Source organism: Copadichromis virginalis, linkage group LG16 (assembly GCF_057382275.1).
Source record: "Copadichromis virginalis isolate Kocher_CV1m ecotype Utaka linkage group LG16, C_Virginalis_male_GT1.1, whole genome shotgun sequence".
NCBI classification, from domain to species: domain Eukaryota; kingdom Metazoa; phylum Chordata; class Actinopteri; order Cichliformes; family Cichlidae; genus Copadichromis; species Copadichromis virginalis.
In genome coordinates this window covers 20,574,159-20,589,731 of record NC_140633.1, presented here as the reverse complement: position 1 = coordinate 20,589,731, position 15,573 = coordinate 20,574,159, and the positions used below count along the sequence as shown (strand labels likewise).

The 15,573-nt window shown below is 37.1% G+C and overlaps 1 protein-coding gene across 1 annotated transcript; it reads left to right on the top strand.

Annotated features, from left to right (window-relative positions):
* The first annotated feature begins 112 nt into the window (after positions 1-112).
* On the top strand, positions 113-15,205 carry LOC146690665 (uncharacterized). The gene is made up of 9 exons (XM_085433708.1): positions 113-370; positions 3,208-3,540; positions 3,622-3,885; positions 11,285-11,611; positions 11,693-11,959; positions 13,786-14,112; positions 14,194-14,460; positions 14,636-14,755; positions 14,926-15,205. Exons 1-9 carry the CDS (start codon positions 328-330, stop codon positions 14,994-14,996), a joined length of 2,019 nt encoding a protein of 672 aa, XP_085289834.1. The 5' UTR covers positions 113-327; the 3' UTR covers positions 14,997-15,205.
* The last annotated feature ends 368 nt before the right edge of the window (positions 15,206-15,573 follow it).

Below are 15,573 nucleotides of genomic sequence, written 5' to 3'. Positions count from 1 at the left end.
GCTGCAAGTCTCTAATGTCCAAACCCACGAGTGTTTTAATATTCTTTGTCCTCAGTAGGTGGCGAGACTTTCGCCGCGTTAGTGATTGATTTCCTTTTATAGGCGTAGTGTGACGGTATTCCGGAGAGGACTTTCATTTCCCAATAACACGACGTCTAAGTGGAGTGGTTTGGCTCGAGGCGCACAGAAGTTACAGAGCTCTCGAAAATGTAGCATCAGAAAGTGTTGTCAGAAGGAGCAGATCAGGACAGCAGACTAACACAGATTATCAATCGCAATCTGGGAAGTACAGATTACCTCTAGCAGCAGTCCACCCGTGGAGGAATTATGCGTTTTTTCCTGCTCTCCGCGTTTTTTGTGGTGTCCGCAGGTAAGTCTTCATGCCAAGCAAAACATTTAAATGCAAAGAGATTTATGTCGTTCTCTTCTCATAAAAAGGGTACACATCAGAAATGCCAGTGTTGATTCTTCAATGTTAGCAAATCAGCACGACTTAGTGTTAAATTTATAACGCTAAGACCGGTGTAGAAATATTATTGGCACTGCTCAGTGTTAATCAGTTAAGTAGGTCAGTCAATCTTCAACTTCAAACGTGTTGATTTAACACAAAAAATCTTCACGATGTTTCTTGAGTGTTAATTCTGCATTATATTTGCTGTAAATGCTTAAAAGACCTTCATCTGTTAATCGGTTGTCCGTTCCCAGGTCACACTTTCATGTCAGCTTTTAACACAAAAGTAAACTCTTGAACTTAAGAAGTTAAGACTTAATGCTAGTCGTGAGTTTTATGCTTCCCTCCCTGTTTCAGCTCATAGCTGGGTTCCCTTGACCCCTCTTGGAGGTATTCAGCAACACACTCCCAGTTTGCTTGTTTATTCTGAGTCGCATCAACGGTCCATTAAGACATCTTTGGTCAAGATGTTATGAGACTTATTCTTGGGTGGAGCAATTCTATCACACTTACAATGATAGTGCTCCACATGTTTGCTTTATGTGCAAAGATCCCCAGTTTGATTGCAGGAGCTCACTCTTGGCAGCCTGGATCAGAAAATCCAGTGAAGAATTTGTGCCAAATCAAACACAGATCCGTCCACCTGGGGAGTAGCCAAAAGTACTAATGTGTGAACTAGATGAAGTTAAGACCACATTCAATGAGTAACCAAATCATAAATAGTTTAAACAATTCAATTACATGTTCTGCTACAGCAATTAAAAATACCACAGTGTAAGAGCTGTTTGAAAAGCTGTTCTTTTATAATCAAAACTGGATTAAAAAAGCTCACACACATTTTTTTTGTACACACATTATCACCTTATGAAAACTACATCATACAATTTCTAATAGTCTTATTAAGACAGTTACATAATCATGTTAATTTTCGCACAGCTCTTACCTAAAAATCAGAAAGGTGAATCACTTGCGTGGGTAGAAATGCAAAGCAATAAAATCTGTAGTGCGTGACATCCTAAAAGACGTATCAAGTCAGTTCAACCTTGACTCATTCACCCAGATTCCCAGACGTGGATTAAAACTAACTCTGAACTAAAAGACTAAAACATTTCTAGTTCATGCCTTAATCTGTGAAACTTAAGTTTTAAGACTTATGAAAGCTTTAGCTCTTCCTTTATCAAAGACATTGCAATCATTTTTTGTTTTTTTAAATCATACTTTTAGCTATGAGCTAAAGTGGGAGTAACTACTGGGCTGCTGTGGTAAAGTCTATTAGATTACTTAAGGTTCACATCTTTTAACACTCATAAAAGTTACACTTTGTTTTCCTTTTTAGCAGTGAATGTTCATAGAAAGTTTTTTCACTAATGTCACGTGATTGGAAATGTGTTCTTCTTCAACCGTAAACCACTGTTAAAACAACAAGGTCAAGTTCAGGTCTAACCTGTATAGGAAGGCAATCATTTGTTTTTAGTTCTTTCATTTTAGTATTTGTTTTAATTCAGTTTGTACGTAAGATTAAACAATCAATAATAAAAATCAAATTATGTGCTAAATGTGGTACAATTACATGTAGTTATATATATAAAACTCATACATTTTTAGTATTTAGTAATGACTAAACCTAATGCGAATCCTCAGAGATGCAATTTGAATGCACATATATACATTCTCCCCAAAAAATCTGAAACCTTTCTCATCAGAATCGAGAAATACTTTGATTAAAAGAATTTGATTATTTATAGATACAGAAACAAACACGCCTACTTTGTAAAATCCAGTAAAAAGTCACAGAAGACCTTTGCCTTGACTGTTTTAATTATTTTAGTTTATTGGAGATGACCTGAACTGTCAGGTCAGAGCTGTCTGTTTACATCGTCTGGTTATCATCAGCTCTTTCAGCTCTTTTCTTTCGATGTCTTTTCTTTATTCAATCTGAAGAAATGCAAACAAATTGAGGCTCAAATCTCTAACAAGGAGTGGTTGTGCAATCATGTATAGTTTCATGCCTAGAACATGTTGCTAAATTCCATGTAGCAATTGGCACAATAGAAGGGATTATAATTTGAATATAGAAATATTTAGGCAGTTATCACTTGAAGTGCAAAAGAACAACAGATGGAAAACATGAAACACACAAACAACTGTGCAGATGTACTGGAGATTTATCAGAAAGTGAAACAAGAGCAACAAAAGCAAACATGAGTGATTGTGTGGATGGTAAATAAAAATGTGGCGTTCCCGGGTGGATTGTTTTAAATGTACAGTTGTTAAATATGATGATTGTTAATATTTCACAGGGAGGAATGTACTCAGCTAAACATTACACAAGAACTACATGAAAACAACTAGTTTTAACTAGTAGTTAGTTATTTAGTTCGTTATACTCACTATAGCCTACATAAATATAACACTTTATTCAGCTATAGGCACTTGACTTTCTGCTCTTTTTGTACTATTGATGAACCCAAATCACTGAATTGTATTTTTATGATTATGCCAGGTCTTTTAGAAGATAAAGCAAATCCTACATATCCTCACGAGAAATACTTGCATCTGAAAATGACTCTAACAGCAGAGCTGTAAAGCCCACAAGTTGTTCCTCAGCTTCTCTGTGATTATTGAACTTTTGAGAAGCAGCAAGTTCTGTGTTTTCCTAGTTTATCAAGTTTACTTTTGATAATTTAATGCAGCAGGAAAACTGACATTGTGATTCTCATAACTGGACTTATGATTGGTCATCTTTTCTGTCGCAGGTGAAGGCATTCCTGTCACTGTCAAAGGCTTTGAGAAAGACGATGTGCTCCTGCCATGTGACTGCCCTAATAGAGATTTGAATAAGGACTTCAAGTGGCAAGTGGACGAAGATGAGGAGAGAGGGGTGGAGGCAAAATTGATCTTCAGATATAATGATGGGACCTTAGATTTTAAAGACAACCTGTCACACCGATATGAAACATTTTTTCATAAGGACAGCAGTAATTGTTCTGTTCTATTAAAAAACATCACAAAAGAAGACCAGGGAAAATACAGTTGTCGTTTTTATTCTCCACTATACAGACGTTTTTTTGTGAATCTTGTGGTTTGTGGTAAGTTGTACATTGTGATTACCAGCAATTTTTGAATACTCATGAAATTTCATTATTTTAACAAAAATCATCTCTCACCAGGGACACATATTTGTCAGCACAGTGAGACTCGCCCAAATGGTGGAAACATTTACCAATGTGTTGTAAAGCTTGACTGCTACAAAGAGCCTAACATTCAGTGGACTTTGAATGGAACGTGTCTGTCAAATTCAACCACGACTAACATCTCTACCACATACAGCCTGGATGAAGAAACTGACGTCCACTATTTTCACAGTAGACTCGAGACTGAAAGGAACTTCCTCTCAGAGCCTAGATGTCAAGTCAATGTCACATGCCCATCTGGTAATCATTCATTTTAAATTGTTATTTCAGCAAAGATTGATCTGAGGTGTTGCCTGGTACTTTTAAGATAAAAGTGCTCTGATATTAAATGCAAAGACAGTAACACTTATTATACAGGTCACTGTGGAACATTTCATAATATCAATTATTATAATTTTTTTTATTTCCAGCGATAAGTTCAAAGTCAGGTACCAGCAAAGACCCCAACCCAGACCCCTATTTCAGGATATTGTGTAAAGGGGTCCCTGTTGTGTTGGTGCTTGGATTTTTGCTGATTTGGTGCCGTCGTGGAACGTCTCACAGTGAGTTTCGTAACGCCACGTGAACTGCATTACTGGTTAAACCAGAGTGACTCTGTTGCTCTTGCTGCAGCTTTTTTATCAGCCACTAACAGTTTTGCTAGTGTTTGTTGACATTTGGCTTTGTTACTGTGTCTCTCCAATAATTTAATCTTTCATTTTCTCTTTGTTAAAGATTTTCCGGTGAGGGAAGATGTGTAAAATGGGTGTAAAATAGTGACTTCTCTCAGACGAGCTCCAAAGTGAAAATGGGAAAGTACTTTCTTCTGAGCCAAAGGAGGTGATTACTCACTGCTGATGCAATAGTGGCTGTTTGCGAAATCTAGTTTTCATCTTTTGTTCCTGCTCATGGAAACTACATCTATTTTGGAAGCTAAAGGAGGAGGAGACTATTCCATTCATCAGATTTCCTTGTAAACTCTGAATTATATGCCATATTTACATATTTTATATATGTACCATAACTAGTTTACTCAACATTATTCTGACATTGCTGCACTAATCGGTTATGGGCTTTATTTTCCCTAAGTCTAATATTTGTACCAAAATATTTTCTTGTTGTTTATCTCAATGTACTTAAATACTAATTTGTTATGTATGAAATGTATATATTTTATTACCAAACGTAAGTTTCTGTGTAAAGGCTTCTTTTCTTTGATGACATGGAAAGGTGTAATTTGTTCTTCTGTAACTGTCTTTTTGGTACATGGAGCACTGTGAATGTTTTTTTTTTTTTTTAATACTTGTTTTTTTTTTCACTTTTATAAACAAGTAGGTTTAGGGTAATGTGTATAATGTATAGTTAATAGAAAAAAAACCCATTCAGGTGCCATGCAAGAAATTTGTAAATGATGTTGTTTAACTCAACTGTGAAACATCACTGTACTAAGTCGCCGTGCAGCTCTTGCTTTTTGGGAATTAGTTCATCAGCCTTGAAACTGTGACCGCAGTCAGGACAGTACGCCAAAATTTGAAGAATGGAGTGTAATGAAATGTGAATGTGTGGCCTTTTTCAGCACCAAAAAGAAAAGTGTATAAACAAGAGTAAAACAAACATTTTTGTCTTGTTTTTTACAAAGTTGCTGATAATGTTTGTTTTTGTTTAACACCCTGTATAGTTTTGTATCCTGATATATTGACGTATGATTTTTAATGTCAATTCTAACATGTTTAATAACCACATACAATAAGGTTGAAGTGTTGTTCACACAATACTGACAATAGAAACTGAGTGTGATTTACATCCACACGATCTACCTGAGATCTGGTCAGATATTTTGCAACACCTTTCTATATTTTTTCAAGATTGATTTGTAAAATTAAATTCAGCAATAAAGTTTTTTAAAGTTGTTTTTTTTAAACTGCATGATGGGTAATTTTTGTCTATTTAAGAGCTTTCATTTCTCCTTTTTCTCTTTAATGAACACATGCACACCACATGCTTCTAGAAGAACACAGATCCTGTTTTTTTTTTTTTGTCCGGTGTAGCACACTTTCAGAGTACTCCATCACATGAAAGTCCTGCATGGAAAACTGCAGGATTCACTGAAAATTGTTCTAGTTGTGACAAAGAAACATCATGCAGTGGATGCCTGCTGTAGCTAATGTACAGTCATGTGACACAATCACATCAGGACATAATAAAAAAAAAAGATGGTTCTAAAATGAAGTAAATAAAACCTCAGATATTAAACCGTTTCATTTTTAAGTAGACACTAAGATTCAAAAGATTGTATAACGAGTTTATCATTGTGACTTTATCAGTCTCTCACATCATGAAGAAATATTTGACCGTCTGTTTGTTGAAAATTGTTTCCATTCATTGAGGTTTGCAGGGAGTCATTCGTCCATGGCTCTTTTGAGGTCCTGCCACAGCCAGTGAGTCGAGATGAGGGCGGAACTTTCGACTGAGCCATTACAACATATTTATTCTTTTCTTTTTAAACCACTCCTTTCTAGATTTCCTCTTGTGTTTGGAATCAGATGGCCTCACATTTGACTCTAGTATATGGAGGAGTTCAAGGTGCCCAGGTTCTGTGGGTGCAAAGCAAGCTGAATTGATTGTCCCTCCATCACTGTACTTTTCACTGAGTATGAGGCGGTCAAACGTCTTCACTTTGGTCTTATCTATCCAAAGGACATTCCTCCAGAAGTCTTGTGGTTTCTTCAGGTGTGTGTCTGAGCACACCTGAATGCTCCAGACCAGCAAATTGCTCTAGTCTTTGCTCTCGCTCTCTGAGGCTCAGTTAATCTGTAGATACCACACGTCTATAGGTAGACCGGATAGTTGTAACGTGGGTCAGTTGTAACACTTCCAATTTCTCCAATCAGGGAAACATCAAGTTTCAAATGATGTGATTCATTCTATACATGCCCAATTCAGTTCTTCTATCACATGTGAAAAATGAGCAAATTTTGGCAAACACAGACAATTTAAGAAGAAGAAAAGTAATTTTTATGCCAAAAAGTAATTTTTAAAAAATGTATTTCAATTTCTAATAGCATTATCTACTTTGCAGTTAAACTCCATCCATTCCCTTCCGCTTGTCCTTTTCAGGGTCACAGGGGGCGCTGGAGCCTATCCCAGCTGTCATAGGGCGAGAGGCGGGGTACACCCTGGACAGGTCGCCAGTCTGTCGCAGGGCTAACACACAGAGACAGACAACCATTCGCGCTCACATTCACACCTAGTGGCAATTTGGATTAATCAATTAACCTATCCCCACAAGCTGCATGTCTTTGGACGGTGGGAGGAAGCCGGAGTACCCGGAGGGAACCCACGCAAACACGGGGAGAACATGCAAACTCTACACAGAAAACCCCAGCCTGATGATGGAATCGAACTCAGGACCTTCTATATGGTGATATATTCTGTGTAGGTCTTTAGTGCTAATGTTTTAGCAGTTGTCTGTAATATTAGTTAGTTCATGGCTATAGGAGTCTGGGTCAGCTGTAACAATAATGCAGATGTTACAACTTACCACACTATTACTTTAACTTATTTTAAACAAGTTAGGGCAACGACATCAGCAGAGAGAGGTTCACTGGTCACCTTTGTATATGCGGTTAATGCCATTGGCAACACAATTCCTCCAATGTTTGTGTTCCGACGCATACGTTATGCAGACCACTTTGTCAGAGATGGGCCAGTAGGAAGTATTGGTAGTGGAAATAAATCAGGATGGGTGCAAGAAACAGATTTCCTCATCTTTCTGAAGCACTTTGCAAACCACACCAATGTAAGCCATGAAAAAAAGTAATTCTTCTCATGGACATTGCAATGGAATTGCACAACTACACAAGTGATGCACAACTACATTTTTTCAGCTTCATTGTTATATTCAAAAGTTGGTGCAAGAGTTGTAGGTTACAATGCCCATTGAGCCAATGAGGCCAAACTCAAGGAAGACCAACCAAAATGAATGAAATATTCAATTGTTGAAAATTCCATAATTTGTCTTTTTTGGGGGGTTGGAATATGTTCAAAAGCTAGATTTCTGCATTCTGACACACACACACACACACACACACACACACACACACACACACACACACACACACACACACACACACACACAGCTACATAAATAGTTCTAAGTGTATTCTGGTGTTGAATAAAAAAGGTTAGATGTTAAGATTTTGTCAGAACCCTTATTTCATTGTGTTACATTTCATCCCAGCATATGTTACAACTAACCCAGACAATGGGGTTAGTTGTAATATTTCACTCTTTGTGTTTGAGACCACACCATCCAATAAGTAATTGTGCTGCAGAGAAAATAGCTGCACTATTTAATAGCAGAGACATGTAAATACTATACATTACATTTTGAATCCACACCTTAAAAGAGCTCCAAGCTACAACCAGAAATGTCAAAAATGTTACAACTATCCCCGGTCTCTCCTAAAGATCTGGCGGTACACACTGTTAAACCACATGCCAGTTACTACGTTTCAAGTGATGTAGAGAACACCAGGAAGTAGCACAAGCGGCTAAGTGGCTAGCATGTAGAAATGAAACCACATCTGGAAAAAGACTGACTTTCCACCCTGGGTAAGGCAGTTTGGACTGGGAAAGTGGTCAGATGCTTTTTAAGGTTAAATGCGAAAGGGCGTTTGTCGCCATGATTTAAACATAACAGGTGTAAGCTTCAGTGCATTTACGCTTTAGAGGAGTTTGCTACCTCACATCAGCAAATCTGTACAAGTGTTTTGATTCGGCTGGTGTTATGGGTAGGAGTAGGAAACTTATACACATGGCAGTACTCACGGTTTGGGGTTGTCTATGAGCTGATATGGCACACTGTGCAAACATGTATGTGATGATATTCAGACTGCGCTGTAAAGGTTACTTTGGATGAATATGATAAAAGCAAAAGGTTTCTTCATATTCGAACTTTTTTAAATGTTACATAAAATGCAAAAACTCAGCTACAAATCTTCTGCAAAGTTTCCGATGTGCGGTTTTGTTGACAGTGTTTGAGAAGTGTTGACGTGTGGTGAGATTATTGGGTGTTGATAATGTTTTGGCCGCCCTATCAATGAACAGCAACCATGGTTCAGGACAGGTGGGCCCTAGCGGGGATTTGTGACCTTTCAAGTGCTTCGAGGTGCACGGAGAAGAGGATAAAAGTTAGAAGAGCAGACTAACACACATATTATAAATCACATGCTGGGAAGTACAGACTACCTCGAGCATCAGTCTACCCGTGGAGGAATCATGCGTTTTTTCCTTCTCTCCGCGTTTTTTGCGGTGTCTGCAGGTATGCACGTCTCCATGTCAGTCAAATTATTTAAATGCAAAGAGATATATGTCTTTTCCTGAAAATGTGCACAGAAATGCCAGTGTTGATTTTTCAATGTTAGAAAATCAGGACTACTTAGTGTTAAATTTCTAACCCTAACACAGTTGTAGAATATTGTTGACACTGCTCAGTATAAATCAATAAAGTCAGTCAATCTTTAAGTCAGTGTACAGTAAAAACTTGTCTTCTGTGACACGTAAATAAGAGAGGTTTGCAGAGCTGCTGGATTAAAAATATCTCACACATATTTTTTTGTACACACATTATTATCCTATGAAAACCACATCCAACCAATGTCAAATAATCTCCTATTAGTCTTATTAAGACAGTTGCATAATTATATTAACTTTGCACAGCTCTTATCTAATAGTCAAAACATTAAACACTTGAATGGGTAGAAATGCAAAGGAATACATTTTGTAACAAATGACATCCTAAAAGCCGTATCAAGGTTAGTTCAACCTTGACTCGTTCACCCAGTTTCTCAGATGTAGATTAAAGCTAACCCTGGACTAAAAGACTAACAGAGCTTCATTGCAAAACATTTCTAGTCCACGCCTTATCTGTGATAAAAAAAAATGGACTCATAAAATTTGCAAAACACAGCAGTGCACATTCTTTTCCTTTTTAGTGGCAAAACTTTCTATAGACATTTACCGCTAATGTCTCGTGATTGGAAATGTGTTCTTCATCAACCATATCATTCCACTAAACCACTGTTTAAACAGCCTAGAGTGTTTGAAAAGAAAAAGAAAAAAGGTTGAGTTCAAGTCTAACCTATATAGGAAGGCAAAAATTTGTGTTTAGTTCTTTCATTTTATTTTATTCAATTTTTTTATTAGTATTGATTGTTTAATCTTATGTGTTAAATGTGGCAAAGTTATATTCAATTCAAACTCATAGGCTTTTAGTATTCATTAATGTCCAAACTCGAGGTGTCAAACTCATTTTACACTGCAGGCCACAAAAAGCCCACTTTGGTGTCAGCGGACTGGATCGGTGAAGTTTCCTATTCTGTCAGTGTAAAGAAGTTGCATATTTAACTGTTTTTCAATATAAAGAAAAAGCTCCTGTAACAAAGAAAGAAATCTGTCAGCATGACTCTTTGGAGTTAAATTATAAGAAATGTGTAAAATTACGTAAAGTTGTTTTTTGTTTTTGTTTTGTTTTTTTAACTGTGAGTGAATTTTGGTCTGAGAGTGACGGAACCTGCAGCTTAGGAATCTGTCAGATGTCATCTTTCAGCACCCGACGGCATGTCTGTGTACGTGCCCTCAAGTGAACGGGGGATTTGCACTTTGTGTTCACATTTAATCTGCACACAAAGAACTGTGCAGATGTACTGGAGATTTATCAGAAAGTGAAACAAGAGTAACAAACACAAACATGAGTGATTGTGTGAATGGTAAATGAAAAATGTGGAGTTGCCGGATGATTGTTTGAAATGTACAGTTGTGAAATATGCTGATTGTTAATATTTCACAGGGAGGAATGTACTAAGCTAAACATTACACAAGAACTAGGTGAAAACAACTAGTACAGCTTTAACTATTAGTTACTTACTTAGTTTATTATACTCACTATAACCTACATAAATATAACAAACCAGCTCTGTAGTGTCAAAGAAATAAACTCCAGAAGTGAAACAGTAACTGGCAACTTACAGCAGACTGATGGCATTAACTCAAACACAGTTGATATGAAATCACAACACACTTTTATTTTACTTGATTTATTATCATTTACATAACTGAATAACTTATTTCCTGCATTCTTTCATTTATTCACTCTTTCCACACTCTTCAATGAAAGAAAACAATATAAAGATATGTTTCTTGTTCTCTTTATTGGTATCTTTACTATTTTCCCCAAATGTTTCTGCCCAGATTTTTCAATAAATAAAATCGATGGTTGCAAATAAGAGGTCAGCCACTTCAGAACACTTGACTTTGTGCTGTTTTTGTACTATTGATGAACTCAAATCACTGAATTGTGTTTTTATGATTATGCCAAGTCTTTTAGAAGATACAGAAAATCCTACATATAATGCACAGTGGAGAGTCACTGGTTGGATTCCCACGAGAAATACTTTCATCTGAAAATGACTCTAACAGCAGAGCTGTAAAGCCCACAAGTTGTTCCTCAGTTTCTCTGTGATTATTGAACCTTTGTGAAGCAGCAAGTTCTGTGTTTTCCTATTTTGTCAAGTTTACTTTTGATAATTTAATGCAGCAGGAAAACTGACATTGTGATTCTTATAACTGGACTTATGATTGGTCATCTTTTCTGTTGCAGGTGAAGGCGTCACTGTTAAAGGCTTTGAGAAAGACGATGTGCTCCTGCCATGTGACTGCCCTAATAGAGATTTGAATAACGACTTCAAGTGGCAAGTGGAAGAAGATGAGGAGAGAGGGGTGGAGGCAAAATTGATCTTCAGATATAATGATGGGACCTTAGATTTTAAAGACAACCTGTCACACCGATATGAAACATTTTTTCATAAGGACAGCAGTAATTGTTCTGTTCTATTAAAAAACATCACAAAAGAAGACCAGGGAAAATACAGTTGTCGTTTTAATTCTCCACAATACAAACGTTTTTATGTGAATCTTGTGGTTTGTGGTAAGTTGTACATTGTGATTACCAGCAATTTTTGAATACTCATGAAATTTCATAATTTTAACAAAAATCGTCTCTCACCAGGGACACATATTTGTCAGCACAGTGAGACTCGCCCAAATGGTGGAAACATTTACCAATGTGTTGTAAAGCTTCACTGCTACAAAGAGCCTAACATTCAGTGGACTTTGAACAATGGAACGTGTCTGTCAAATTCAACCACGACTAACATCTCTACCACATACAGCCTGGATGAAGAAACTGACGTCCACTATTTTCACAGTAGACTCGAGACTGAAAGCAACTTCCTCTCAGAGCCTAGATGTCAAGTCAATGTCACATGCCCATCTGGTAATTATTCATTTTAAATTGTTATTTCATCATCATTTCTGTCAAACGATGCTGTATGAAACGTTTCTCCCGGTTAGTATCATGGTTGCTAGGCAACCTGGGCAGCGCGACGAAGGCTAGACCGTCCCATTTCACAAGCCTCTCACTTCCGCACTTCTCGTACTTATAGTACACACCGTACTTCAAGCGTGCGGTCTCCACAGCCCTCGTCTCGGTAACAGCTTCGCCCCTTTGCTCTTTGCGGTCATCATCACTTCTGCTGTTATCAGTGTTATATCAGTGTTACCAGGCTTTCTATTTAAAGCTGGAGGCTGTGTGGGCTTAATGTGGTCAGACTTTTTATTCAAACGCTGCTACTAAATACGTTTCTATTGCAGGTCTGGTTTAAGTCGCAAATGTGGGTTTCCATGGTGACAGTGGCGCGCTACATCATCAAAGCAAAGAATTTGTGGCGATAATTTTTTTTTTAAATTATCGAATTCTTCGAAATACTCGATGAATGCTGCAGCCCTACTTTCTTTATTTAATCTGAAGAAATGCAAACAAAGTGAGGCTCAAATCTCTAACAAGGAGTGGTTGTGCAAACATATCTTAGTTTCATGCCTAAACCAGAACACGTTGCAAAATTCCATGCTGCAATTGTCACGATGGAAGGGATTATAATTTGAATATAGAAGTATTTAGGCAGTTATCACAGGAAGTGTAAAAGAATAACAGATGGAAAACATGAAGCACAAAGAACTGTGCAGATGTACTGGAGATTTATCAGAAAGTGAAACAAGAGTAACAAACACAAACATTAGTGATTGTGTGAATGGTAAATGAAAAATGTGGAGTTGCCGGATGATTGTTTGAAATGTACAGTTGTGAAATATGCTGATTGTTAATATTTCACAGGGAGGAATGTACTAAGCTAAACATTACACAAGAACTAGGTGAAAACAACTAGTACAGCTTTAACTATTAGATACTTACTTAGTTTATTATACTCACTATAACCTACATAAATATAACAAACCAGCTCTGTAGTGTCAAAGAAATAAACTCCAGAAGTGAAACAGTAACTGGCAACTTACAGCAGACTGATGGCATTAACTCAAACACAGTTGATATGAAATCACAACAAACTTTTATTTTACTTGATTTATTATCATTTACATAACTGAATAACTTATTTCCTGCATTCTTTCATTTATTCACTCTTTCCACACTCTTCAATGAAAGAAAACAATATAAAGATATGTTTCTTGTTCTCTTTATTGGTATCTTTACTATTTTCCCCAAATGTTTCTGCCCAGATTTTTCAATAAATAAAATCGATGGTTGCAAATAAGAGGTCGGCCACTTCAGAACACTTGACTTTGTGCTGTTTTCAAGGTTCTTTATTTGTCACATGCATAGTTATACAAGTATAACACACAGTGAAATGTAGCCTGACACGCTCCTCGACATGTGGAAAAAAATTGGGGGGGGGGGGTGTAGGTGTAGTTTTTGTACTATTGATGAACTCAAATCACTGAATTGTGTTTTTATGATTATGCCAAGTCTTTTAGAAGATACAGCAAATCCTACATATAATGCACAGTGGAGAGTCACTGGTTGGATTCCCACGAGAAATACTTTCATCTGAAAATGACTCTAACAGCAGAGCTGTAAAGCCCACAAGTTGTTCCTCAGTTTCTCTGTGATTATTGAACTTTTGTGAAGCAGCAAGTTCTGTGTTTTCCTATTTTGTCAAGTTTACTTTTGATAATTTAATGCAGCAGGAAAACTGACATTGTGATTCTTATAACTGGACTTATGATTGGTCATCTTTTCTGTTGCAGGTGAAGGCGTCACTGTTAAAGGCTTTGAGAAAGACGATGTGCTCCTGCCATGTGACTGCCCTAATAGAGATTTGAATAAGGACTTCAAGTGGCAAGTGGAAGAAGATGAGGAGAGAGGGGTGGAGGCAAAATTGATCTTCAGATATAATGATGGGACCTTAGATTTTAAAGACAACCTGTCCCACCGATATGAAACATTTTTTCATAAGTACAGCAGTAATTGTTCTGTTCTATTAAAAAACATCACAAAAGAAGACCAGGGAAAATACAGTTGTCGTTTTTATTCTCCACAATACAAACGTTTTTATGTGAATCTTGTGGTTTTTGGTAAGTCATCCATTGTGGATACCAACAGTATTTTAATACTCATGTAATTTCATAATTTTAACAAAAATCATCTCTCACCAGGGACACATATTTTTCAGCACAAGAAGACTCTTCCAAATGGCGAAGACGTTTACCAATGTGTTGTAAAGCTTGACAGCTACAAAGAGCCTAACATTCAGTGGACTTTGAACAATGGAACGTGTCTGTCAAATTCAACCACGACTAACATCTCTACCACATACAGCCTGGATGAAGAAACTGACGTCCACTATTTTCACAGTAGACTCGAGACTGAAAGCAACTTCCTCTCAGAGCCTAGATGTCAAGTCAATGTCACATGCCCATCTGGTAATTATTCATTTTAAATTGTTATTTCAGCAAAGATGGATCTGAGGTGTTGCCTGGTACTTCTACTACAATAAATGTGCTGTGACATTAAATGCAAAGACGGTAATAGTCATGATACACACAACTGTGGAACATTTCATAATATCAGTTATTGTATTTTTTTTTCTTTTTCCAGGGAATTATCTATATTCATTAACCAGCCTGGACCCCCTTTTCAGGATATTATTTAAAGGGGTCCCTGTTGTGTTGGCGCTTGGATTTTTGCTGATTTGGTACTGTCGTGGAACGTCTCACAGTGAGTTTCCTTATGCTACATTTATTGCATTACTGGTTAAACCAGAGTGACTCTGTTGCTCTTGCTGCAGCTTTTTATCAGCCACTAACAGTTTTGCTAGTGTTTGTTGACATTTGACTTTGTTACTGTGTCTCTCCAATAATTTAATCTTTCATTTTCTCTTTGTGAAGGATTTCCCAGTGACAGAAATGTGCAAAATGGTGACTTCTCTCAGACAAAAACAAACTCAGACGAGCTTTAAGTGAGGATGTGAATGTACTTTATTCTGAACCAAAGGAGGTGATTAATCACTGCTGATGCAATAGTGGCTGTTTGCGAAATCTAGTTTTCATCTTTTGTTCCTGCTCATGGAAACTACATCTATTTTGGAAGCTAAAGGGGGAGGAGTCTATTCTCTGTATGCCATTTATCAGATTTCCTTGTAAAGAGTAAAGTCTGAGCTATACAGTAGCTTGCAAAAGTATTTGGCCCCCTTGAACTTTTCCACATTGTGTCACATTACAGCCACAAACATGAATCAATTTTATTGGAATTCCACGTGAAAGACCAATACAAAGTGGTGTACACGTGAGAAGTGGAACAAAAGTCATACATGATTCCAAACATTTTTTACAAATAAATAACTGCAAAGTGGGGTGTGCGTAATTATTCAGCCCCCTGAGTCAATACTTTGTAGAACCACCTTTTGCTGCAATTACAGCTGCCAGTCTTTTAGGGTATGTCTCTACCAGCTTTGCACATCTAGAGACTGAAATCCTTGCCCATTCTTCTTTGCAAAAGCCTTGAACATCCCACGGAGCACTGTTCAAGCCATCATT